The sequence below is a fragment of the Dermacentor silvarum genome, unplaced genomic scaffold (assembly GCF_013339745.2).
Source record: "Dermacentor silvarum isolate Dsil-2018 unplaced genomic scaffold, BIME_Dsil_1.4 Seq296, whole genome shotgun sequence".
NCBI lineage: Eukaryota > Metazoa > Arthropoda > Arachnida > Ixodida > Ixodidae > Dermacentor > Dermacentor silvarum.
In genome coordinates, this window is record NW_023606005.1 from 113,300 (window position 1) to 141,132 (window position 27,833).

Genomic DNA, 27,833 nt, shown 5'->3' on the forward strand with positions numbered 1-27,833 from the left:
GCAAGCTGTAAAGGAGTAATTGTGAGAATACGCACTTTGATATAATAAAAGAGTAGTACTTGGTGTTTATAAGAAACTTCGCATTAATGCCATCACTACCATGCGACGACAAATCTTTTGTTTGTTAATAATCAACTGAATTCCTGGAGCACATCAAAGGGAACCTCGATTATACGTCCCCGTTCATGCGACGACCCAAATTTTACGACGAATTGGTTTGGTGCTGGCAAAACCCCCATGAAATAATGTATTAAAGACCTCGATTATACGACTCAATTTTATGCCGACCCCGCCTCGTACAATTCCCTGTTACCATCCAAAAAAAAGAAAGCCCTAAGAACACGCAGGCTGGCACATGAGCACATTGCAGCCGGCTAATAACGGGTGCGAATTACCATATTTACCCGAATGTCATGCGAGGGGCGACTTTCCAGTCACGCAAAACAAAAGTAAAATAAAACTGTGAATGAAACGCGAGATGAATGGAAAAAGAAATGGTACCTTTATTCAAGGAATCAAAATTCGGAAACTAGTTCTGTTCACTATCATTGTCGTCTGAAGAGGAAAGGAGACGGAGCTTTCTTTGGGTTGTATTATCGGGCGATCACTTTCGTAGATAGTTCCACTTCCGTGAAATTTCACGTGACTTGACACAGAAAGCGTCCCCGACAAGTGTTTCTGGTGCCTTCCTAAGCTCGCTATCAGCACCAAGAGAGCTGCCGGCAGTATACTTCCGAGGGGTTCGGTGCCAGGACAAGCCAAGTCTCAGGAAAGCGAAACTATCTCCAAAAGTGATCACCGGAAATCAAGTCATCTTCCGTGCCGCCGAGCTTGTTTGAGATTCAAGTACTTCTGAAAAGACCGCACAACCATTTCATTTGGGGTGAGTACCGCGCCACTTCAAGTTCTACAGAGCCTTTCCTACTGGCCTCTCATTTAAAGCAGGCCTGCCGCTGGTCCCACGATCCACAAATCGCCGACTCGTTGACATCAAGACACCGGGGCACGGCGTACTTTCACAGCTCCTCGGCCATCAAAATTGCTCGTCTCTCAAAGCGGGCGTTAACCAGTTGAACTGCGAAGCAGCGCATTCGGTCTAAGATTGATCCTGGTGTACTCAGCTTGTGTCCGCTAATGGTTTTGAGTCTCCTGCAACACCTGTGCTCTCAGGTGCCCCACAAGGTTCAGTTCTAGGCCCTTTACTATTTATAATTTATATTGCCATACTTTCCAGTGTATAAGCCGCATTTTTTTCTGAACATTTTTTTGTAGTTCAGCTCCGTAGTTGAACTGCAAAAAACTGTAGGGCATAGCAGCATCGTAACCAGTCACAAGAACAGCAAAAACAGCGTCGATTCCAACCAAAAACAAGTTCTGACTTCAGTCCACTTGTCTATGGATTGGATTGAGACGTAAAATTACAGGTTGCCAGCGTAATGCTAAAAATCGCGGGATTTAGAATATTTGTTTTATCATGCGTCAATTTTGCCGTTATTCAAATAAAACGCAACGGTTGAGTTGAAGCAACGAAAATTATGAAAAATTCTCATTACAATCAAATAAATTGGGCAATTTTTTAATAATTAAATTTACCTTCCTTGGAGCAGTGCAGGTTGGGGCCGCGGGCTTATTCAGGCGGTCTATGCCAGTTCTTTTAGGAAGACTGAGTGTCACTGCCTATATTTTTAGTTTTTCTATTATGGTCCCCTTAAAGTCGTATAATCGGCGTTCCACTGTGTACTGTTCAGTCCATCAAGGGAAATTTGTGTATTGGAAAATAGGTAAATTGTTAATGTGGCAACCCTGGCAAAGTTAAACAGAAGCACCTCCTCAGGAAAGGATCGAATTGCCAACAAGATCCTGTGCAACCTTGACAACAGAGCAATGAAAACTTGCTTGTTTTCATGAATGAATGCTGGGACAAGGGTGAGATCCCAGCGGCGTCGAAACATGCAGAAATCACGATGATTCCCAAACCAAGCAAGCCGCTGGCAATAGAGAATCTCCGCCCCGTCTTTCTCACCTCGTACCTAGAAGACAATGCATATATTCTGGACACCATGTTCGGCTTTCAACAACATCTGTCCACCCAAGACGTATTCCTTCACCTGAAGGAAGATCTAATAGACTACTTCAACAAACACAACAAGTATTCTATCTTGGCGCTCAGTGCTAAGGAGGCTTTTGACAGCGTGTGACATGAAGTCATCCTTCAAAATCTGCAACGCACTGACTGCGCAAAAGAGCTTTTCACTATGTGAAGAATTTTCTGACAAACAGAACAGCAACCAGAGGAGTGGGCAATTTCCGCACAGAGAAATTTGGGGCACCAAATGAGCGCAAGGCTCAGCCGTCTCGCCCCTGCTTTTCAATATGGCCATGATGTGGCTACCCAGAGAGCTCCGCGATATAAATGGCTTAGACCATGCCATATACGTAGATGACATCACCCTCTGGTCGATTCGACTGGCAAGCAGCAAGACTTACTGCAAGCAGCAGTCGATTGAACTGAAAGCTAGCTCAGAGCGTGCAGCTTGTAGTGTGCTCCCGAAAAGTCTGAGTTGCTGGTTCTCAAAGCAAGAACACGAGGCAGACCAACAGCGCACGTGCAACCCCACCCCAGTATCACACTAAGTAAGGTAGACATACTGAAAGTGGAGTTGCTATGTGTTCTTGGCCTCGTCAGTCGTAAAGACCGGTTCCCAAACTGCAGGCCTCACTCAGGCAAGTGAGGCACCGCAATCGACGGTTTGCCAACAGGTGGCATGGCCTCAAAGAACAAGACATGCTTCGAATCATGCAGGCGTTCGTAACCAGTCGAATAACGTTTGGTGCACCCTATCTCGACCTAAAAAAGGCTGAGACGTGAAACTAAACTATCATCAGAAAAGAAACCAAGATCGCCATTGGAGTTTCTGATAAAGCTTCAACGGTCCGCCTAAATAAACTAGGGCTCCATAATATGTGGGAAGAACTACAGGAAGCCCACAAGGCAAATCAAATTGAGCGCCTGAAACTGACCCAAGAAGGCCAAACTCTAGTGCATCGTTATAAATGGTTACACAGTTACATGCCGCCGGCAGAAGAAATTGAAGCAAAACAGCGAATCCCAAATGACTTACGGGATTGCGCGACTGAGCACATCGAGCGTCGATTCCTCGGGCCCGTGGCTAGGCATTTCGCGCATCGATACTTGGGACTGCGCGATTAAGCACATCAAGCGTCGACTCCTCGAGCCCGCAGCTAGGCATTTCGCGTATAGGCACTTGGGACTGCGCAACTAAGCACATTGAGCGTCGACTCCTCGGGCTCGTGGCTAGGCATTGTTGTTGCGCAAAATTGTTTTTCTGCCTTTCTAGTCGCTTTTGTATTATGTCTAATTTCATAAAACTATTCTGAGAAGTCTACAGTGCTACTTACATAGGCAGATAAAGTCTGTTTGCAACATTTTCTGCTCTGGGCACGCGAGCTAAATGGCTGTGTCAGTCTGTCTTGCTTGTGTCTATTTGCTCTAAAGAAGTACTTAACACTTGTGTAGTAATAAGCTGCACCAAATGCCATGCACTTGCTTTTCTCCTGCTCCAACTGACCCAAAACGCAAAATTTTGTCCTACAGAACTTCTACAATATGCTAATGTGGCTGCTCCTAAATTGCTACAAAACAGCTTTTTTCCTGCTCCAAAAATTGCTCCAATTCTTAAACTGGCTGGATCACCACTGCACATGGAAACTAGCTCACGTGCAGCTTTCTTAAATGTAGTAGCGTTGTCCGAGTATACTATTCACGCTGTTCCACGTCTTGCACAATATCTTTTGAAGGCCATGAGGAAAGCGTTTGTAGTGAGTCCAACCACATGCTCAAGGTGAATTGCTCTAACTGCTGCAGACGACTGCTGCTCTAACTGCTGCACAAGAGCACTATATACACTTTAACGCCACTGCAGTCTTTCACAAAAACTGGCAAACTGGCCCTACAAAGTCAACTCCCATAACTTCAAAAGGGCGTGAATTGCCCACACGATCAATTTGAAGAGGGGTTGCCGGTGCACTCGCAGCCTTGAGTCCGAACCGAGCACAAATCACACATTTTCGAAGCACTCTCTTCACTGCTTGTCGCACTCTGCGCACCCAGAACCATGTGCGAAGTTCATTTAAGGCGTCACCGCCACCGCCATGGAGCACAGTTCAGTGCGCTTGCAAAATGACGAGTCGCGTGACCGGGTGGTTGCACGGCAGCAACGCAGGCGTCTTTTCATTGTATGTGACATCGGCGTTCTGAAGGTGCGTTCCAATCCTCATGACGCCCTTTTCGTCGATAAAGGGATGCAGGTTTCTTATAGACATCTTGTCGACGTCTTGTCCCACTTCAAGTTGGGCTCTCTCTTTGGCATAGGTATCTGTCTGCATTTGCTTGAACCAGATGTTCTCAGCTTCTTGAACTTCAGTAGCTGTAAGTGGTCCTTCTGTATGCGACGTTGGCGATCGACAGTTGCGCACGAAGCGTTTTACCCATGCTGTCACTCGTGCCATTCGTAACCAAGAACTAAATCTTTCGGCACTGAAAAGTGGTTCTCTTATCACGCTCACCAGTACAGGAACGTTTGTTTGTAACTCGGAAGCAACTTGTTCGTCTTCTGGTTTAGAATCTTGAACGTCAGATTTCGTTGGCCAACTAATTCCCACACATAGAAGCCAGTTAGGTCCTTTCCACCACAGCTGGCTATTTCGAAGGTTTGTAAGCGAAAGCCCACGCATCAGCAGATGAACCGGGTTTTGTGTTCCCGGACAGTGATGCCACTGGTATGGATCTGTTACTTGACGTATCTCGTTCGAATCATTCCAGCCGCGTCAGGTTCCGAGCGAGCCGCTTGCGCTCAGTGTGCCAGTCCCCGTCATCGTCCTCTCTCTCTAATATTTAACAAGACCTACCAAAGGTGGTCAATAAATTCTCAACTTCACGAAAGAATGCATTTCGCGCTGCTGTTACAGCATTTTTCGTACATTGCGGCCGGCACCTAACCTAGCGCGCGTGCCCGGCCGATCGCGAAATACAGTTAAACCTGCTTATAACGAACCTCCATATAATGAATTCCTGGATATAACGAAGTTTTTCTATTCCCCGCCGTTGCTCCATAGAAGCACATGTATTTGAGACCTCTACGTAATGAAGTGGCAGCGGGAGACCCCTCGATATAACGAATTTCCACGCCGACAACCTAGAGATTTCGCCCCAAATTTTGTCATTTTTGCGCGAGCAGCATCCGGAAGCACCTCCTCTGCCGCGACGGAATGCGAAGCGAGCACACGTGTGCGAGGCGGGCCTGCATCCCTCGGCCCGGCGTTCTTGCCGCCGCGGGCGTGACCTTTCCCCTCCCTTCATTCAAACCTGATCCTGCTGCTTGCTGCAGCTGGCCTAGCCCGTCAAGCCGGTACTCTCCTTTTCCAGTTGATGTTGCCGACGTGCTGGCAGACGCTGTGACACATCACACTCGGTGAGCGCGCACACGCACTGTCAAACGCTGGCGGCGTGTGGAAGCGCCGCTGCAGAAGCGAGCGAAGTGACCTTCGTGCTGTTGTCTCTCGCTTCAACGCAAACTGAGCGCCGAGAACACACAGCACGCACAAAGCTACGAGCCCCAGCGCACCTACACTGCCTAGACTCTGCCCCAATGCAGATCGCTTTCAAGATACGGCCCGCGCGACCGCACGCAGCCGCGCAGTACGCATTTGATGCCAGAGTACAGTACCACGGCCGCTTTTATTTATATTATTATTTTTAATCCAGCGGCCGTGACAGTACAACACCGCCGGCTACCCCCCCCCCCCTCCCTCGCGCCTCGAGTGCAACGGAAGAAGGCGCGCTTCCTCCCTGCTTTTCTTTCGTCGCGCGCGAGATTTATGGCATTTTTCACTGGTCGATCTGGAGCAGGATTTTTTGCTCCACGGCTGCGAATCCAAATTTCACTGGTCGAGCTGGAGCGGGTTCGCGCTTTCCACTGGTCATTTCGGATGAACTCGCTCCGCGCCGGATCGCTCTCACTTGCTCCGCTGCCGAGGCGCGGATTCGGCGGAAATAGGATAAGAAGCATAGGTCACTTCCGATCGCTGGGGGATGGCGATTTTGTGACGCCTGTGCGCATACTTCCGGTACGATCCAGTGCGGAGCACTTTCGATCGACCAGTCATCGATCGGTCGTCGGCTCCCCTCGCACGTCACTCGCACATACAGCATACGGTGCGCGGCGACTGTGTTATCGCCCTTGGACTTTATACAGAACATCGATGAGCCGAAACCAATATTAGGGCCACAACGCGTCATAGACACCATCTTTAGATAGCAAATACGGATCTCAAGGGCCATACTTTTGCTGGCAGAAACAGAAAATACGTCATAGTTGTCGCCCCCGGCACTTTGGGCGGCCAATGCCATCGTTACAGTACACTGTACCATCGTCAAGCCACCAAGCCAAGCGACATGAAAAGTCAAAATGGCCACTCGGGCCGGCGCGGGGTGGAAGTTCGCAACGTACGATGCGGGAACGGTCCCACAGTTGCGACGCAACAGCGGGGTTACCAATGCATTGGGTTCTATAGAGCTGTGCCGGGACCGGCCGAAAACGACGTAACAGCTGGGAAAACGCAGCACCCGGGAACGTTACAGTGGGGTTCTGTTGTAACACTATACGATGCTACGTCATCGTGATGCTCACTCTTGGTTTTCGATGCCTCGCGCTTGTGCGAAACGGCACGCGTCCACGCATCCAGTACCTGGTGTGACATTCCAAGGATGAGTGCTTCGACGAAAACGGAAAACGGGTGCACGTTACAATCGAGGGCACGTTAGAATCGAGTAAATACGGTAGGCGTTTCTTTTTTGAATTTTCGTGCTGAACCTGCTATAACCAAATCCTGTTTATAACGAAGTTTTTTGGGAATTTGTCAATTTCATTATATCCAGGTTTAACTGTACTCATTTTGCGGCACATGCATCGTCTCAATGAAGCGGCTTGAATTATCACAATTTCACTGCATTTATGGCAAAGTCAGCAAGTTTGGAAAGCTTGCGCTTACCGAAAGTTTTATATCCCGAAGTCGGTCAGCCTGGATTTTTTACGCTTTATGGTAAGCAAAAGCATTATGCGAGCCTCACAGTTCATTAAAAGAGCCATCGCAATGTCATTGTCGTGGGCTCTCATAACTTTTAAGATGAGGTCAAAAGGATCCATTACTTTCAAAGCAGTCACCGGAGTCAGTGTGTCTTGCAGGTTGTCATTTTCCACAACAACGAGACATTGGCATCATGTTGAAAACAACGGCTGCGGTGCGGCCACCGTATCTTGAAAGCAAACTGCGATGTGCACAAAGTGCGCGCATGCACAGGCCTCATCTTCAAAGCGATCTGTGATGTGGGCAAAGTGCAACTAGTGCCGGTAGAGTCGTGTGGGCTGTGCATTTTGACGTTTAGTTCGCATTTAAGCGAGAGATGGCACGGAGGTCAATTCGCTCACTGCTGCTGCCGTGACTCCTCACTCCAGTGTATTAACACCGAGTTTCCGCGGTCATCGAGCAAGATGTGTTCATGTTTACCTGTGCGTGCGTGACACCGTGCTTGGTAATTTAGCTGGTAAGCAAATGTTTACAAGTTTCTATGGCCCATAACACTACTATTCTTAGTTTGTATAGCTGTCTACTAATCTGCTATCGCAATCGATGCTTCGTCTTCTGGGTGAAACTGCGAAATTTTTTCCTTACGCTTTCTGTCTCGGCGATCATATGTGTCTTCTACTGTTCGGGAGAGAAATTTATGCTTCTTCATTGGTGTAGCCATTTTGACCAGACACGCACAACGGAGAAAATTGTGGCGATTGTGGTGATCCCATGCAGTCTCGTGCAGGCGCGTGATGACCACACGTGGCTATGGAATGCAGTGGCTCAAATCAGTACTTTGAATTTAATTTCATTCCCAAAACCTCGTTCAAGCGGACGTACGATCGTCACAGTTTTGGAAGGGCCTTCTAATTTGACTACTCGGTAGTTCCAATTTCAGTTATGTCCAGTTTCGTTCTTGAAAAGTTAGTTGAAGCAGAAATACCAAATGAAACAACTTCTTTAGGAAGAGACTTTTATGTATTACTTTCTATGGACAGCTGAAGGGAATCGGAAAATCTTCGTTGTGGCAGAAATTTCGTTGAGTGGTGTTCGTTGTAGGGGGATTCGACTGTAATAAATCACACGCTTTATGCAGAGCACTTAAATCTGTCTCTCAGTGATCAGAAAGACCTACCCTACCAACTCAGTACGTTTGTAAACAATCATCAAAATAGTTTCAAGGTCCGCTTACTCTTCTACTATATGATGTATAGTTCAGCAGAAATCCGCTAGGTGGAGATAAGTAATTAAAGGGAAAATGAGACATCCACCCAGATGGTAGAGCGGCTGCCCCGGATAGGCGGTGGTCCCGGGTTCGAGTCCCGGACCAGGACGAATTTTTCTTCAACTGCGAGGCTTTCTTTCGAGGAACCCGTATGGGTTTCCTTTGTAGCAATTGCTACATTTGGGTGGATGTCTCATTTTCCCTTTAATCTTCTACTATAATGAGCTTTGGGCGACTATGGGTATATTGTCACGTTGTAGTGATGGTCAAGGACACAGTATCAAAACTGTGAATGATGAAACTAACTCTTTATTGGGTGAACTTGTGCTCCTTAAAGCAAGTGACATTCAAAGCTCAAGGATAGCGGCTAACACAGTTGGCGATCTTCGATCATCTAATCTGCAGGTCAAGCTTCCAAGGTTCTAGTGTAATCACTGGTGCCCACGTGTCTTCCAGAAGTACTACACAATTCCTGTCGTGCATATAATCAAATTGCACATGGTTCAAGGACAACAGACAACGCATAGAGCCATCGATAACATTCGAGAAACTTTCGATACATGCGGTGTCCTGTGCTAAACGTTTAAACATTTGTTAGCCGGTGAAAAGCGGTCACCTGAGAAACATAAATAAGTGTACGTGTCAATTTGATTAAATAAAAGATGGTGGAGTAAATGCATCAAGATGGGCACCTGTCATAAATGGGCTGTCATGTGTAATTGCTGAAGTGGGTGCAAGTTGTGAGCATGATGAACTGGACATATCATATTTGTAGCAATTCATTTTATATGCATGTGTTGTGGCTTGAACTGTGTCCAGGTGGCTCAGCACCAGGTGAGCTCCGTGCAGACCCTCGCCAAGTTTGTGGGTTGGAAAGTGCTCTCCACATGCAATAACGTGGGTGTGGGCCCCTTGGAGGCATTGGGAAATGCCAGCCTCTATCCTCATGGCATCACCTACCGGAGACAAGTGAGTAACGAATTGGATGCTACAAGATTTCGTTTCATATTTCTGTATGCTTGCGTGAATATCAGCTTTCTTTTCGAGCACAGCTCTTTGGCAACGTTCCTACTGCAAGCGTCTGCCTTCCCGGCATAACCGAGCAAATGAGCCTAGCGAATATGAAAGCGAACACGGAGCAAAGCTGGCAATGAAAAAAACAGCGAGAGCGAGAGGCTGAGGAGGAAAGCAGCGAGGAGGGTACCGCAGAACCATGGGGCCAGAAAGCGAGAGGCCAAAGAGTGAGAAGGAAAGCAGAGTGGCCACCAGGCCGGCGCGTAAACAAAGTGCTGGCGCGGGCTTCGGACTCACTGGGCTTGCGCTACTGCGCCGCGCTGCCGCTAGAGAATGCGCAAGCCACGCGTTCACGCTTTCTTTCGGAACAATGAGCAACACAACCGGTGGAAATGTCTCGTCCACAGCTGCTGCTAAACGGGCTGCCTGCAGAGAGGCTCAGCGCTGCCGCCAAGCGCACCCCGTTGTTGAGGATCAAATTCTTTGCCACAATATATCGCGAATTCAAAACTAAACAGCTGCACTCAGAAATATGCATTGGGGAGTATCCTAAGCGTCGGTGAAATTTTTAATGTGAAAAACATCGGCGGAGCCCATCTCACGATCACTATCGAGGGTAATGCATTTAGCATTGAATCAATATTGCAACACAACGTATATCCCCCGTCGAAACGAGTTAGGTTTGAGGTGGTGTACGGCAGCAGGATTCCTCTTTCATGCCTACCTAAGAATGCTCGGCACCATCTAGTGCCGCTGCCACGAAGCCTGCGCGTGGCCTCTGAAATGCATGGCATGCTGGTGCGTGTGAACGCTGAGAAACGCATCATGCGACAACCGGGCTCCCCTCTTGCGCTTCTTTCTGGACACGCTGCGCCGTCTAGTGGCACCGCCGTGCATGGCCTCCGAGACGAGAAGTGTGGCACACCGATGTCTGCAAACGGTGAGAATTGTTCCCTCGCTTGCCACGCACTCAGTTGCACATACTCAGTGATCCAAGTTGCGAGAGGTTCTTTGAAGCAGCACATACCCTGTGCGTTCATGGCACATGCTCAGTGCTGATGTGGTGGCGATAGTGAAGGTTCGCTGCGGCAGCATAGCTGCAGGGACTGGCAACGAAGTTAGAGGGTACTAGCGAAATACTGGCCTGACCGTTACACGGACGGTGGCAGCGGAAGGTGACCTAATCCTCCAATATGACAAAATTATCTTACTCGCGGATGGTGCACGCAGTATTTGCAACATATTGTTACACTGCGTAAAAGGTAGTGGAGCAGCAGCATCCGCAGCAACAACATTAGGCGAGCATCAAGGAAGAGAAAGATGACGTGCAGTATTGGCACCCACTTGCCCTGCGGCTCCCTGAAATAAACACCTTCTACACATCCCGTAACTGAGTGGTGGAGGTAGGGATGGTCGATAAATTTTTTTATTCAATTAAAGATTAATTGTTCATCATTTTAGCTTTAATCGATTAATCGCTTTCGATGCAGGGTTTTTCATCGATTAATCTAAATTTTTGCTAGGCACGTTAAAAAGGTTGAAACACAGTTATATACTTTTCTAGAACTCTAATTTAATGTTTGAGAGGTGGAACCAAGTTAGACATACAAGTGTATAAAGTTTAATGTTTAATTTGTTAAAAACTAAATAGAGGTGGCACTAGTGGCCTTTGAATATATAAACATTATATTATTAAATGGCACTTAAAGCAGCATTAAACAAGATAAATAGCACTAGTCAATTCCTGTTCAATACAGTTAAACAAGAAATAAGAAAAATTGCAGAAGTAAAAGGTGAAATCCAACTATAGTATGCAAGGAGTTGCAATATGCACAGGGGAAATGTATTACTGGAGTGAGGGTGGAAGTGAACACGTCTGACGCTGGATATCAGAGGCCATGCAATTTGTCGTGCAAGTAGTGTTTTTTCCCTGGGCGTCACCATAGACAGCAAGATACTGTAGCGATGCGTGGTTGAAAGTTTTGTGGCTGCATCAGTGCAAATGGACAACGCACTTCGTCGCTTGGCAGGTGTACGTTGGGGAAACAATCCAATGTCCATGCTTGCACTGAACGCTGCACTGACAACAAGCCGCATCCTCTATGAATTGCCGCTCATATATAACCATCACCAAGTCAATTCGAGTGCTTGGAGGCAGTATATAGAAAGGGACTTCGCTTAGCGATGGGAGTTCCTCGGCAAGCTTCAAACAGGAAGGTTATAATGAAGCAGAATCTCTTCCACTCTGCCTCTTGGCATCTCAGGCCTTGTTAATGCAGCTATTAAGGCTCAGGGAGTCCCCCGAAGGCACGGCGCTTCTCCCGTGGCTTCTCCGGCGGAGCAAGAACCGTTTCCACGCGGCGCTGAACACCTTCCGATTTTCAGGATTGAAATGGCCTAAACGGAGTCGTCTCGACCCGCCATGGTCTTTTTCGGACGTTACCTGCAGCCTCAATGTACCTCGGCTACCGGCGTTAACGCGCCATTCCAACTGCCGAAGCTAAGTTCCTCGTACTGGACCACTTGAGCACAGTGTATCAAAGCCACCTACAAGCGTGCACAGATGCGTCGGTGTGTGCACAAACATATAGCTGCGCAGCGGCACTCTGCATACCCTCCCTTGATGTATCATGGTCTGGCCGCCTGGATCGCGTAATTTCGTCTACAACAGTACAAAGCGCCGCAATTACCGCGGTCTTGCATGAGATATTGTGGTGCTGACGGACTCAAAGTCATCATTACAACGATTATAGAGAAGCTTACAAGGTAATCTCTAGTACTGATCAAAGATCTAATGAGCAGGGAATTTAACGTAAAATTCCTTTGGATCCCACCCCACGTAGTAATGAAGGAAACAAAAAGCTGACACTCTTGCACGCCTAGCGCTGACATGTAGCCCGAAAGTGAGAGCGCCAAGCATTTCTCAGGACTCTAAGGAGGCAATCCGTAATCACTTTAAGGCGATCCACAAGACTCCGCACCAAACTTTGTGATCCATGGACTTACTCGCGAGGAAGCGACGCTGTTTTACCGTATCAGAACCGACTCCGCATACACACCCTGGCTTGGTCATTCAATTAAGACTGGACGTTGCGCTTCCCCGCTCTATGTCTTCTGTGGTGATATCAGCGACATTGAACATTTCATTTGGCTATGCCCACAGTTCGACACAGAAAGAAACGTGATGGTCGACAGCCTGCAAAAAAGTGGTCCTCCGCACAGGACCTTTGAAGACGTCGTTTTCCCCGGAGGGCCCGCGATAATCAGGAAAGAGTGCAACGAGTGCTTATTGCCTTCCCGTGAGACACGTGGCTCATCGAGGCCTGGTGACACACCCCTCATCTCAACTCATTGAGGCTCGGGCGTGACAATTCCCAGCTATGTATGCCAGGCTAACCACCCTCCTGCAACACCACCATCACCCCAAAAACCATGGTTTAAGATTTTAAGCCACGTGCTCTTTTCTACAGAGAGAAGGAATGTCAATTGGCTGAGATGTTCGGGTGAAACCAACACCTTCTTTGAATGGCCACACAACCAGCATGCGAGAATAGACGCTCGTGGAAGTGTTAGGATTTGCTGCAGATTTGCTGGAATCGATGAACTTCATCGTTATCTCAAATACGTGCTCCAAACCGGCGCACATTCTGTGCCACGTCTTTAGTGGCTGGGAGTGGCACGGCATCAACGACTGGTTTGCTAGAGTCTTCCTGAATTGCGAGGGAATTTCAGCCTCCGGCTTCAGGTGGCATGTGCGGTGTGGGTAAAGAAAGGGGAAGTTCAGCTCAGCATCATCTGGACTGGGAAAAACAGTCAACAGTCGCTCTACCACAGCCGCATAGTCACCCTGCTCGTGCTCCTCATTCCAGTACGATTTTAAAACTTCGCGCCACTCCTGTCAAACTCTCGAAAACGATTAATCGTTTTGCAGGATACTTTTAATCGATAATCGATTAATCGTTGATCGATATTACAACCCTAGGTGGAGGGTGCTGGGTATCAAGCATCCAAACGGAATCGATACCACCTGAACCTTGTCGCAGTCTTTGACTGGCGGACTCCCACCACGAATCGTCAAGCAGGCATCCTTAGTAACTGAGCTCCGAGGCCGACGGGCTCTGTGCAAACGTACAAGAGCCACCAAGCAGGACTGGCGGGACGTGGACGAGTGGTTGAAGCAGACCGACGGTGAGCCAACCTAACGGCTGGGACTCCATCGCTCAGCTGTCAAATGTTGTACTCCTCGCTCACGATACTGCTCTCAGGTGGTAACGCAACCACGATAGAACACGCTTAACCTGGGATGTGTTTGTCCAAGAATGAAAAAGTGCTTTGGGTAATCCGCAACGACAAGGAAGCGACTGAACATACTCTGTTCCCGAAGGGCCCAACTCTCTGGCGAGACATTACTATGTACATAGAAAAAGTCCTCAAGCTATGTAGACTCGTGGATTCTAGTATTCCGATGAGATAAGGTGGGCATCTTCTTAAAAGCATAGCTGAAGATGTATATCAGTTCTTGATAGCCAAAGAACACCTGACATCTGTGGCCGACGGTAATCCAACAGTCCGTACGCTTGAAGCACTGAAGATGCGTTGCGTGGCACCGAAATTTGGCCGTTTGGCTAATGGCCGACATTGGCCTGCGACGCAAGCACACCAATCCGATCTGTTGGCGCGATACGACAGATAGTCCGGGAAGTACTCCTCTGGTGCCACGAAATCAGCCGGTTTGTAGCGGCGACTCTCGAGGCAACAGCCCGGACTACCACCTGCGTCGTGCAACCTTCTATTAATGCAGCGAACGTGGACCATTATATAGCGTGCTTCCTCTGGCCCAAAACCGGCCTCGCTTCAACAACGGCAGCAGCGCCGCACTCTTATCCGGCGCAGTGGTACCGTACCACTTATTCAGGGTACAGAGAATACGACAGTCATAACAATACCCCATGCTCACGGCGGAAATGAAGGCTTTGGCAGCACCGTGAATTTCGACCTTCATGTGTGCTATAGTTGCGGTTCCCTGACCACATCGCCAGGTTGTTCCGACCGCCGCCGACCTTTCCGAGAAGAACCTTCACGAGCGACGTACCAGTCAAATCACCGCCCCATTTCCACGTCATGGCCTCCACGCCCGCCAGCTAATCGTGACTTCGTCAAGGTAGCGTTTCGGACCCGTCACCACCTCCGATAGCAGCTTAACGCCACTGCCTGCTCCACGTGCTCCGCATTCTCCATCGCCGCGGCGTCACCTGCTATCCCCACCACCGGAAAACTAGGTCGTGCGGCTGATGGGGGTGAGGTCGCTGGATATCGTTCGTTCGCTGCCAACCAACATTCCTCCGCCAGTTTTCATGCTGAAAAACAAAGTTCACGTGCTTGTTGACGATATACCTACAATGGCTCTTGTGGATACTGGGGCAACAATTTCCGTGATGAGCGTAAATTTAAGCCCTACTGGGACAAAAAGTGATGTTTTCTTAGAACAATATTTCCACTTTTTGTAGTGTTACTGCTGACACGTTGTGCCCGGTCGGTGTTTGTACTGCAGATGTGTGTTTGTGTGGCAAAGTATTTACCACTGAATTCGCTGTTATTCCTCGATCCATGCACAATGTTATTTTAGGCAACGATTTCTTGCAGGAGTGTAGTGCAACCGTTGACTGTCGAAGTGGGGAGCTTTCGGTGCAACACGAGGTTATGACAGGACTCATGGAGAACTCGCCACGTCAAGAAGGTGCCCGTTGTGTTTCTGAGGACATTGTCATTCCCCCACTATGCGCTATATGCGTTCCGGTCATTTGCTCTGGTACCGTAACAATATGTAACAATATGTAGCTGCAGTTTGTGGGGTCTCACACATGCTCTTGGGACATAGGAACTACACACAGTAGTGCAAACAATCAAAAGGGCATTTATTGCACCTTTCATACACTAATACATGCTAGCCGAATTACAACCAATAGAGCATTCACATGGGCGCCGTCAAATCAAGGAAGTCCGACTCACCGCGACCCGATAGCGAGTGAATATGTTCGCCCCATGCTGTGACACCATCGCCTAGTCGTTCACGTGTACGTCACGCAAACGGTGGCGCGTTCGAACGATCCGTGTTCGTCCATACCGGTGTCCTGCTCCGAGCCACGCGAGACGTCTTGCGACGCGGGCCGGCGCACGCGCGAAGCGTTCGTGCGTGCGCCGAACTACAGCCCAGTGAACCAAGTGCAGCACAGTCTTAGACGTTCATTGCCTCTGCCAGGCACTACACTCATCTGCACGAGCCAAAAAATATAGCTCTAATATCGGGCTTCTGTACTAAACGTCGCATGTTCGAATCCTGCATTCGGACAACTTTAATGGTGTTTAATTATTTATGACACAGTGCCTGTTTAAAACGATGAGCCTTCAAAGCCGTTTTAAGCTAGAAAGACAAGTTTACTAAAAAAAAACATTATTCCCAAACACTAGCTCCAGAGTTCCCTCTAGTAATTACAGCCTATGGTTTAGTTTTCAGGCGGTAGTGTCACCTGGCATATTTTGGACAAAATATCGCATCGCAGGTTTGTGTGCCCACAAGTAGGGGGCGTAAGGAAGTTAATGTATTCACAGAAATTCACCTATTCAAGCCTAGATGGCGCTACGGATTTTTTGGGACACAAACAGCAAAACGAATGGAATGGAGCAGAAAATTACCCCGGTAACACCTAGCCAACAAATGCTGGCTACGCATTACAGGGGTCCTGAACCACCCCTCGAGCTTGGTGAGAAAACTTAGTCCACGGATAGTATACGTTGCTGTGAATATCTCAGCCAAGTTTTGCAGTCGGGCACGGCGCGTGGTGCTTGCAGGCAAAGCACCAAGTCATCTGTCCTCTGAAATGCTCTCTTTCAACAGAAACTCTTTTCTGGGCGCTTTATTTCGTGATATAACAGATTCCCATACGCGGCTTCCATTGGCCATAACTGACATCAATCAAGAAGGGTATTTGGATCAGTGCGCTCTTCCTACTGTTACTGTGTATATTTATTAACGAAGTTTAATAAATAGGCTGAAGTAAGTGAAAATTTGCTTTCGAATTTGGATAATAATTACGTACTTCCAGATGAAGCTGACTATCGTTTGCTCGAGCTCGGCTGCGGCTGCCCGAGTAGGAATTAAGCTTTGGCCACATTGGATGTGGGAGTCGGGAGTCGTTGGGGCCTCGCTAGTTTCAGCTAGTTTTGAACACTCAACTAGCCTCAAACCATGCAAAACTTAAAGGCCAAAACCTGCAACGAAATTCTGGACAGCATAAAAAATTCCTGTTTCAGATAATTTAGAAGTACAGCAGCCTCTCTGGAAATGTTTACGCTTGAAATGCAAGTGGGTGCTTCACAAAACGCTCGCAGAAGCGTTGTTTTCATAACGAAACTGAAAAGACGCCGCCATTACCAGCTGCCGGAAGTGACGTGCTTTGGAGACTGTAGAGAACCAGCACTCCAGTCCCTTGCTTGTATACCATTCCCGTATATCAGCGAAGATGTCCCGCATGTCTGCTAGCCACAGAGTTAGTATACTTTGCAAGCTTCTTTTTCTGTGCCAACACTGTAACGCGCTAGTGATGGTGTTTTAATGTGAAGTATTTTGCAAGTCAAGCCGGTTTTCTAAATCATCTCCGTTCAACAAGCAGAGCCTCTGTGCGTTCTTCCTCCGCTCGTAGAAGAGCACATTAGGGTGGCGAAGCTAAAGGCGTGGATATAGTCCTGCTTGACGCGGGTGTGATCCACACGTGGCACAGCTTTACCGCTATGTCAGCGAAAATTCGACGCTCTACAGTCTAGTGTAGCTGGCACGAGAATAGAACATGTCTTATTGCACGCTGGAGCCACTGGAACAGGGTGCATCGCGTGCTGAACAGCAGCATGCTGCCCTATACAATACAGTTCGGCTTCACTGATGCGAGCATATAACCTCCTTGGAAGCGAGCGTGTTTGCGCCTTTGAGAAGCAACAAAGCCCTTGCTCGCTGTGCACTTCCGCGCTTTCACTGTGGCAGCAGCTGATCGCCATGCTGCTATGGGTCACGCTTAAAGCGCAGGGTAAAATTTCAGCGATCTTAGTGTCTCTGGCATGACGCATCCGACTTCACTGGCCGCTGCCTGGCATGCTGTAAATGCCAGACTCGTCGACCGATCAGGACAACTCCTGCCATGTGTACTAAGGATGATAAGCATCTGAGGGTCAGCATGGTAGGGAAAGAGAGGTCTACCCTCTAACACGGCTGGGGGCTCGGTGCTAAGTGCGTGTTAACTCGTGGCCATACAGGCCGGGCTCCGACCGTGATAATTTTTTCGCCCATTTGGCTCTGGTGGCATCGCATTCCTGCATGGCTTGCTGCTGCATTTACACCATGCCCGCTGCGTCGAGTTCTCCTTCATGACAAATGCAGCATGTGGTTCCTGCTGACAGCGCTTCTAGCGCTGCATCAGGAGGGCTTCCATTCGTCTACTTCGACGCGTTTGATGTAGACGCACGAAATGTCTCAAAGATGATGCACTACCAGAAATGATCGCTCGATAATATAACCCTAAATACAACTTAAGTTACCTTTGGTTTTTGTGTGCCATTGCAGATTATAATACTTATAGTCATCCCAAGAAAGCGTTTGCCTAGCAAATCTTGCATGGGGATGTGAATGTGCTGTTGAAATGTAGCTTGTGCAGCTTTGTCAACTGCAGTTTACATGCTTTGCGCATGTTGGCTGGTCCACATCGCACTTGCGCTGCAGTGCGCGCTTGCACTCTGAAAGCTGGGACAGGAAAGATGTATTCGGGTCTCCCTCTAGACTCAGCGTTGCATACTGCACAGCCATCACTTGTGTTCGAGCACTCGACGGCCATGCAACCCGTCGGCGTTCTTGCAACAGTTCAAATCACGTCCGCAATGAGAAAGCACGCCAAGAGAGACACCCATCAACTTGCGCATGTTGAGCGAGCTACATGCCTTGTCCGACTAGGCACAACTGAGAGATCAGCAGTCATTTACGGTTCTTCAACGTTTGCCATTTCCGCATTGCTACCCGCTTTGCCGCTAGGTGCACGCGTTGTCTGCTTAGGGCGTTTTCTAAAGGCTGTTAATAATAAAATAAGACAATTACCAGCCCCGCAGCATTGCCAAGATACATTGATAGTATTTGCTAAGCATTTATAGGCAATTTAGCACAAGTGAAATTTCGTTGCAGTTGTCCTTTAAGGTCAGACCGCATACACGTTGCCGATGCCCGCTCACTCTTGGCCGCTCCTGCCTTGGCAGACTTTGCTTCGTATTCAACTACTGATAGTACTGCAAAATGCGCGAGTTGGATGTGGCTACTGTTCATCGGTCAAGCTGGTGCAGGACAAAGCCGGTCGGCACCACGTAGTATGGCCAGACTGGCGCATATGGGCGAGAGCACACACGCAAGCCCTGCCGTTCGCAAATTAAATGCTGCGCATACGCACTATAGCTGCATGTAGCTGCGGTCTGCTACGTAACGTATATAGTACCGTGGCCTCCGCGGGGTGTTCGCTGGCTGATTCTTGGCTAAGAAGTATTTTGAAGTCGGAGAAGTGCACAGCAAAATTAGTTTTGAAGAAAGACTCGGGAACATGGATGAAAATACATGGGCGGCTAAAGTGCGCAAGTATCTCTACATGAAAAGCGTGGACACAGAATGGAGGAAGAGGTCAAGGAAGTTGGCAACCAAGTACAGGATAATCGAAACTGTAAGTAGACAACCAGGGAGTCATCAGAAAAAAAGTGAGAGAAATATAGACCGTGAATTGGATGCAGAGAATGGAAACAAAAAGCACAATGGAGATTTACAAGAATAAGAAGAAAGAAATTTAAGATGGAAAATCTAAGATAACACGAAGGGAAGTGCCTTGCTATTTGAAGCTCGAGCTGGTTGCCTAAGGACCAGAAAATACCGGAGCAAATATTCGCAATCAGATGAGGCATGTGTATGCTACAGCAAAATCCGCAGACCACTCAGCACATCCCAATGGAATGCGAAGGGATTCGCACAGCGAGAACAGTACGTAACGTGCAACTTCCAGAAGCGCTTGGATTTAAAGTAGACTTAAGTATAAACTGGGTCAGCCGTTGAGATAAGCAAAGACGTTTAGAGTATTCGTGGAAAAAAGCAGGGAAGAGATCGATACGACCGGATCCATAAGAGGCATAGGCAGCGGTACAAGGTAGATGGAGAAGATTAAAGAGATGTATACAAGAATGCTAGAAGAAAAGCACATAGCATTTCTCTTGAGTAACTCAAGCAGCCTAGGTGACAAATTGTCACTGCCTCGTTTCAAAGGGGATGGCAATAAATCATCACCCCCTGTGTTGCTTGGCTTTCACTATCACTTCCTTAATCGGTTTCCCCAGAAGCGCGCTAATCTGGACTTGCTCGCCTCCGCCTACCCTATTATCACCGAGTACAAGTTGTATGGGAAGGTGAAAAAGGTAATGACATGGTGGGAATTCGCCAAGGATTGAAGCAAGGATGTCCTCTGTCTCCATTGTTGTTCATGCTTTATGTAAAAGGCATAGAAAGATTACTGGAAAACAGCAATTGGGGTTTGATTTATCCTACATTGGTAATGGACAAATGGTGTAACAGAAGGTCCCAGGACTGATGTACCCTGTCGTACGAACTAGCCCACTGCTGAATTTTCCTTAATTACATCCCTGACTGTTTCCCAAGCAGGAACCGAGCAGGGCGTGCCCCTCCCTCTAAGACAGACTTCAAACGGCAGCCGGAAGAGAGGTTTGTGTTTGAGTTTCTGCCTAACAGGATTATGTTTTCTGGTATATTGACATTACAATGGGACGCAATCATATCTTTGGTTGTGCATAAGTCGTTCTTTACGAATTTTCTGATGCATTTTACTTTGAGGAATTCAATTAGTTCAGTAATGCCTTTGCACCACCCGAAGGGCCTGTGTGGTTCAGGATGATTTTTCTGTAACGTACAACGATGGCGACGCCACAATTTCTGCGACGTGGGAGTTTAACGAGACAGCATTAAAAGAACTTTACGCTTTGGCACGCTGCTCGTGTTGCGCTGAGAAGGCACTTCCACAAGGCACGTCTGCTCCCTTGTTGCAAGAGGTGCAATTTGCAAGGACCGCTCAGCGGCGCCACCTCCTCCCCATTGGCTGGGCCGTCACGTTCCCAATGACGCGTGCACTAGACACATCTTTAGTCATCCAGAACCGTGGAGCCGCCATGGCGCCGGGGAAGCGTACTCGGCTCGCATCCCAGAGGCCCGGGTTCGTTTCCCACCCAGACAGAAATTTACCAGATTTTCTTTTCAAAGCCATTGATTTACTTTGTTTAAAAGAACCTCTCTGAGAATTTTGACGTCAATCCGAGCATTTTTGACACGTCTTTATTCCTTGCGCCGTCCACAATTTTTGGTACGTCGGCAATTTTTGGTACAATCGCATGGAGGCGGCCTCCGCCGCCGGATTATCGCGAAATGGGGCATATATAATGCTTTTGCATTAAAAGGAAGGTGATCTTTACAGTACTTGCCACCTAGGCCCGATCTGCATATGCTTCGCCCAGTCATAAACATGAGCTTGAGCATAACCTCCAAATAGATATTTACAGTAAATCAACGTGGTAATATAACAGTACATAAAAGAATGTGTCTTTATTCATTGGCTGCTAAAACCACATCTACCTAACCCCCTCTCGCACTGGCACCCTCTGTGTCAGGTTGTGGTAAAACATAGGGAGAAGGAACATGTATGCTGAAGATGTCAAAGGGAAGTGCGCCAATATAGAGGTTTGCAGAAGTGCAGCTTCCGTTGGCGTCTATGCTGATTTAGCGTAACGACAGCAGAGAAAGGCCAGGTGGCACGTACTGTAAAGATAGATTTCGAAGAAAAATTCACCGACGATTACGATACTCCCTAATGCGAAATTTGAGCGCAGCTCTAGACATGTTTTCATTTCGCGGTATATTGGCTGGCGCGGATAGTCTGTCTCGTGCGACATGTGCAAACGGGGCATGTGTGGCGCGACTGCCTCATTAATCTGGAGATTGCGAGAGCCAGCGCGTGGGTGACTCGTGGGCGCGATTCACAGCAGCCACCGTCGACAGACTTCCCAGACAACGTGCACTACTCTGGTGCCATCTCATAGCCATCATTGCTGTACTATGCTTTTCTTCTCACGCTTTTGCCATAGCCTCCTCCCCACTTTCTTCCTTGCATCTTTCAACCCCCACTTCGCTCCCCATTTGCTTTCATCGTTTACTGTGCTCGTTTGCTCGGTTACGACGCTTATGCAGAAACGGGCACTTAAGAGTTGCGCTATAAAACGCGTCAGCAGCTCCGCGCTTAGTCTCAGCAATGGCGGCTGCTCGACCAACGGGCGCACATAGGGAACTGTGAAACCGCAGCATATCCAAGAGCGTTGCCCACCGCTGTAAAATTTGCGGCGCTAGGCCTAACTAGAGTTTACGACGTACACCTGTTTCACATAATGCAATTTTCATCACACCGGAAGTGCAATCTCCGTCGCAGGCGTCGACCCCCCCCCCATCTGCGACGGCAACCAACCGGTCACAAGTCACACCGATTGCAGCAATTTTTCGTCGAAATTGCGCCAAGAGCTGCGAGAGTTATTTCACGGTCTGTTTTGGGAAATTGCATCTGTCGCTCAACAAGCCCTGTACAGTAATTGAGTGGAGCCGTGGATTGCGCAAGCATTACGTACCATCAGGGCCGACACGCGAACAAGACAGATAAAACCTCGTAGGTCAGATTCGGTTCTGTGATTTCTATTCGTTTTTTTTACGCACTACGTAACTTATCAAGCGACGTTTTCATTTTACGTTGGCTTCGCGTGCTGATAGTACACACTTTGCATGTCTTTCGGTTATTTCCCTGCTCTGCTAGTTGTAAATACTACGAAGTGTCCTCTCATGAAAACACACAGCCTTTGGATGTCATCTCAATTTTCTGGTTTGTTCCGTACAAGCTACTCTCAATATACAAAAACGGCACAGTTATATCGTGGTATGCTTTTACGGATAGAACAATTTAATGAATATGTGACTATACCTCAAATGCTGTGGCGAGGGGATATGACATGATAGGACTAGTATCCGACATTTCAACGTCGCGCTATACACGCGACTGTTTAATTGCAGTCTGTTCATGTCGGCTTTCACACGCATTTTCCCCGTGAATTATCTCATTTCTAGGTTCTATTACTTCTGCTGCGAGAGGCGATTGCTTGTCAAGCATGCAAAGCGTACCTGTAAACTATATATCATATTGAATTTTCTACAGTAGCATGTTTAACACGTTCACTAGGAATAAACAGCATCGTCAATTTTACTTTGAGGCCTTAATGCTCGATAAATATCATTTAAACAGTTATATCTCTTTTTCCTGATGTATAATTTTTCTTGCACGGAAACCAATAAACCTTCAGTGTGTTGCAGACTTTGTGTCCTTACTACACCTGTAGTAACTCTCACTTTGAAAGGTAATTGTATATTGCACTTACTTCAGTGGATTGAATTTTTGTTTTGCTGCTAGTAACATGACAGGCCATATTCTAAAAAACTACTTCGGTGTAAGCATTCCTTACTTTCCTTGCTTTTCTCTCTCTACCTTCTGTCAAACACATGCAACAATGTGGAAAACAGACAAACACGTTTTTTTTTTTAAAAGCACATAACACATTTAACAAAAGCAAATTGAAATCGTGCAGTGAAGTGAGCTGGTTGCATCCCTTCCTGCATAAGATGGCATCCTTACTAGGGTGGATGGTTCTTGCATGTCTACAGCTAATAAAGTGTGTATACATATCAATAGACAGCGACAAAGTTGCTAATGAGATTGCATTTACATGTAAAACTGGATAAACTCATAACCATATCTTGTTATTACTGCATATATAAAATAAGTATCACATGACTTCTAAGATATACAAAGATATACCACATAAAGATATACCACAAGATATACCAAATAAATATACAGATACAGATATACAGATACAAATATACAGATATACACAAAGATATACCACATAAAGCCAACAGACAACGAAGCCAAGGAAAGCATTGGGAAAATTAAGTATAGTTGAAATTGGAATGTAGAAAATAATGAAGAAAAGGGAAATGAAAGTGGACGAAAAGATAACTTGTCGCCGGCGGGAGCCGAACCCGCAACCTCCGCATTACGCGTGTGTTGCATTACCAATTGTGCTACGGCAACGGCCATCAACTTGTCCACTAGCTTGGGTATTTATGTTTACTAGATCTAGCCCTAGGAGTGTTAGCCAACGCCACTCAGAACCATGGTGGGCGGATGAACATCCTTTTTAGCCCGATGGTGTCACGATACACGTGACCTTGGTAGAGCAGGCACGTGGCTAATAAACCCTCGCATGCTACCTAATGACATCAAGACTGCCAGATTCGAGACCCTCGTAATAAAATACGAAAAAAGAATGGGAACCGAGGGGCTCGATTTTATTAGTCATAACCACATAAAGCCAACAGACAACGAAGCCAAGGAAAGCATCGGGAAAATTAAGCGCCATAGCACAATTGGTAGTGCAACGAACGCATAATGCGGAGGTTGCTGGTTAGGCTCCCGCCGGCGACAAGTTATCTTTTCGTCCACTTTCATTTCCCTTTTCTTCATTATTTTCTACATTCCAATTTCAACTACACTTAATTTCAACTACACTTACAACAATCCGGCGAGAACTTCACATCCTACATTGAGGATATTGTAGACCTCTGCCGTCGCATCAACCCTGCTATGTTCGCAGCTGATAAAATCAGACACATCATGAAGGGGATCAAGAACGACACTTTCCAAATGCTCATTGCCAAAAATCCCCTAACTGTCACAGATGTGGCTCAGCACTGTCAGAGCTACGACGAGTTGCGGAAACAGCGCATTTCTACATGACTCCCAAGCTCTGACTCGGCCTCGGCATTTAACTGTAGGCGCCGTTTTTACTGACACCACAATGTTAATGCAGCAGGTCCAGCAGTTTGTTCGAGAAGAAGTGGCATGGCAATTGTCCCTTGTTCCTTGTGTCCCGGCCTCAGTGCAGAGGCTTGCTCCGACGCTACGACAGGCCATAGAGGAGCAAATTTCTGAGACGCTACCAACCACCTTCCAGCATCCGCCTGTTTCCGCTCCTCTGACCTACGCTGAAGTCGCACACAGACAGTCACCAGCAATGCCACTCAGCCCGGATCCTGGTCGACCAGCAAATGCCTTCTACGCTACGCGTGCGCTTGTCCACCCGAACCCGCCACCTTTTCGCCGTCCTGCACCGCCGTCCTCTAATCCTTGGCGCACCCTGGACAACAGACCTATTTGCTACTTCTGTTGTCTACCTGGCCATGTCGCACTTTTCTGCTGTCATTGTGACTTCCATCCTAGTGCGGGCAAAGACAATCAAGGCTACTTTCGTTCTGAGCCACTGCACCCGATCTCCTCCCACTCAACGATGGACACCTACTCACCGAATCGATGTGGCTACGACACACATCGGTCGCCCTCACCACGTCGCCGTTCACTTTCCCCAATGGTCCGTCGCCCCCCACCAGTCCAAATGGAAAACTAGACATCGCAGTTCCAGAGGCAAGAACTGCGCTCGTGTCGACAACTTCAAGGCCTCGATTTCTACCTGCGAACGAAATAACCGTGAATAGGTGTTCTGTGCAAGCACTCCTCGATACTGGAGCCGCTGTGTCTGTTCTTAGTGGAGAACTGTGCTGCAAGTTTAAAAAAAGATAACAATATCGCTTTCCAATGTCCCCCTGCGTACCGCAACCATGCACCACATTCAACCTTCAGTGGCATGCACAGCTCGCTTGTGATCCAGGACATTTTGTATGTAGTCGAAGTTTTTTCACCATGTTCTCACAACGTTATTTTGGGTTGGGACTTTCTCGCTACTAACCATGCCATTGTTGACTGTGCGCGTGCCGAACTTGAGTTGTCGCCAATGTGTGACCCCGCACCTGAAGAGCCACCTCCTTCTCGAGTGGTCCTCGCCGCGGACACTGACATCCCTCAATTGTCTTCTGTTTTTGTACCGCTTTCTTGCGGCTATGCTCCCTCTTCCACCGCCCTGTTTGCGCCCTCCGAAGCCTTCAGCTCTCGAAAAAACTTCCTCCTCCCTTTTGCTGTTCTCACAGTCGAAAACTCTTGCAGCGTCCATTTATGTGACGAATCTGTTCTTCCACAGCCACGTTATTCCGTGGTGAATGTATAGGTCTGCTTGAGAATATTGATTCCGCATACTCTACTCAACTGCCTGACAACACGATAGGTCTTCCCGTCGACAACATTACTCCTGCTACCACCGCCGATTCATCCTCCTTAGAGGCATTCCTTCCTTCAGTTGATTGCAATCTCCCGCCTGCGCAGGGTACCCAACTCTTGGATCTGCTCGCCCCCTTTTGGATGTCGTTCGATCATATGCAATCTTCCTTGGGCCGCACATCCGCCATCGTTCACCACATTGACACTGGTACCCATGCACCTCTGTGCCAGCGTCCATACCGAGTTTCTCACGAACAAGTCAACGACATGCTTCATCGTGGCATAATACAGCCCTCACACAGCCCTTGGGCCTCCCCAGTTGTGCTGGTGAAGAAAAAGGACGGTAGTGTTAGATTTTGCGTTGATTATAGGCGTCTTAACAAGATAACATGAAAAGATGTTTATCCGCTGCCCAGAATCGACAACGCTCTTGACTGCTTGCAAGGAGCAGAGTTCTTCTCCTCTTTGGACCTTCGATCTGGGTACTGGCAGGTCCCTATGAATGAAACTGACCGTCCCAAGACTGCGTTTGTAACCCCAGACGGTTTATACGAGTTTAACGTGATGCCGTTCGGCCTTTGTAATGCACCTGCCGCCTTTGAACGTCTCATGGACAACATTCTTAGAGACCTCAAATGGCACATGTGTCTTTGTTACCTGGACGACATCGTAGTCTTTTTGAAGGACTTCGCCTCCCATTTGAAGCGCCTCTCAAGCGTCCTGACTTGCCTTTCAGACGCTGGATTGCAAAGCTTTGCGCCGTCGCCGAGTTCCCCAGGCCGTCTAGCTGAAAGAACTCCGTAGCTTTATCGGCATGTGTTCTTACTTTTGCCGATTTGTGCATAATTTCGCGTCCATAATCGGCCCCTTAAAAAGACCCTGAAACGATTTTGACGATTGTGTACAAATGTACTGAGTCGTTAGAGTAGGTCCTTCTGATCATTAATTGACGCATCTAAGCACTCCACGTAAAGCGTGTAATTTATTATAAGGTTTTAAAAATGTACATCACTGCCGATTGCAGCACGCCAAGCGGCTGATTTTTTGCCCAGGTGACGTGTTTTGCCCAGAATACGTCACTGGTCCAGCTATCCGATTGGCTGCCCAGGGCACGTCATCGATAATTTTTCCAACATTATGGTGAACAAATGTTGTTTGTAATAGTTTAGATGTTAGTTAATTTGTTTCTATAAAAAGAAAGTAACAGAAAGAGAATGCACAAGGACATGTATCACTACACAAAAAGCACTTCCGGCCCACAGCAAGTGTCGTCTGCTTGTGTTACAACGTGCTCCGTGTTGACGAGAGCTGCGCGGTCAGTGTTGGTCTTGTTCTTTCTTTTCGTAAGCACCATGGTTCGCCCTTGCGTTGTGGGCTGCAAAGCGATCGGCGACATGTCAAGCTGCAACATCATGCCCCGCTGCAAGGCAGCAGACGAGCGCAGTGGCTACAGCGCATCGGACTGACAGTATCGAAACGGCTCCAGCATCTACGCGTCTGCGGCCGTCACATCACGTCGAAGCATTGCCACAATAGAATTTAGCTTGTCCGGTATTCAGGTGAACGCAAGCGCAAGTGTACTGGCCGTTTTACCACGTTTTACGTGATGAACGGAGGGGCAAACGTGAACTGCTTGCACAGTGCAGCCACCTGGCGGCACAAAGCTCAACCAAACACACAGCTAATATGGCAGTAACCAAGTTTTTTCTACTTTGCTGCTGGCTAAAATTTTTGGCAGGAGCGTAATCTTAAACACGTCTTTTTATATGTTTCAATTGTTTTACACTTGGTTACAGGAATATTAGATCTGTATTTGGCTGTTTGAGCTCTGCGCCACCAGATGGCTGGACCGTGCATGCCAATCAGGCTGCTCACGTACGTCTACGAAGCTCCTTCATCACAGCGGTATGGCGAGCCTTTAGTTTACGCATCTGGATATCCGACAAAACACCCAGCCCTCCTGTGGTTACCGGAATACCGGACACGCTCGGCGCTGCGACAGGACGCTCACAACGCACGCTGCTTGATCGCTCTCGCTGGGGATCAACGGCCGGGCGGCTAGCGGAGAGGTTGACGAGCATGGAGGTTTGGCGAGCCTTCGCGCGCTG

At 47.9% G+C, this 27,833-nt stretch overlaps 1 protein-coding gene across 1 annotated transcript in view; it reads left to right on the forward strand.

Moving 5' to 3' along the window:
• Positions 1-27,833, forward strand: part of LOC119434866 (mediator of RNA polymerase II transcription subunit 17-like) — a 109,487-nt gene that overhangs the window by 69,181 nt on the left and 12,473 nt on the right. Inside the window, 2 exon segments of the mRNA XM_049659623.1 lie at positions 9,194-9,310; positions 9,312-9,343. Coding sequence (XP_049515580.1) covers positions 9,194-9,310; positions 9,312-9,343 — 149 coding nt within the window.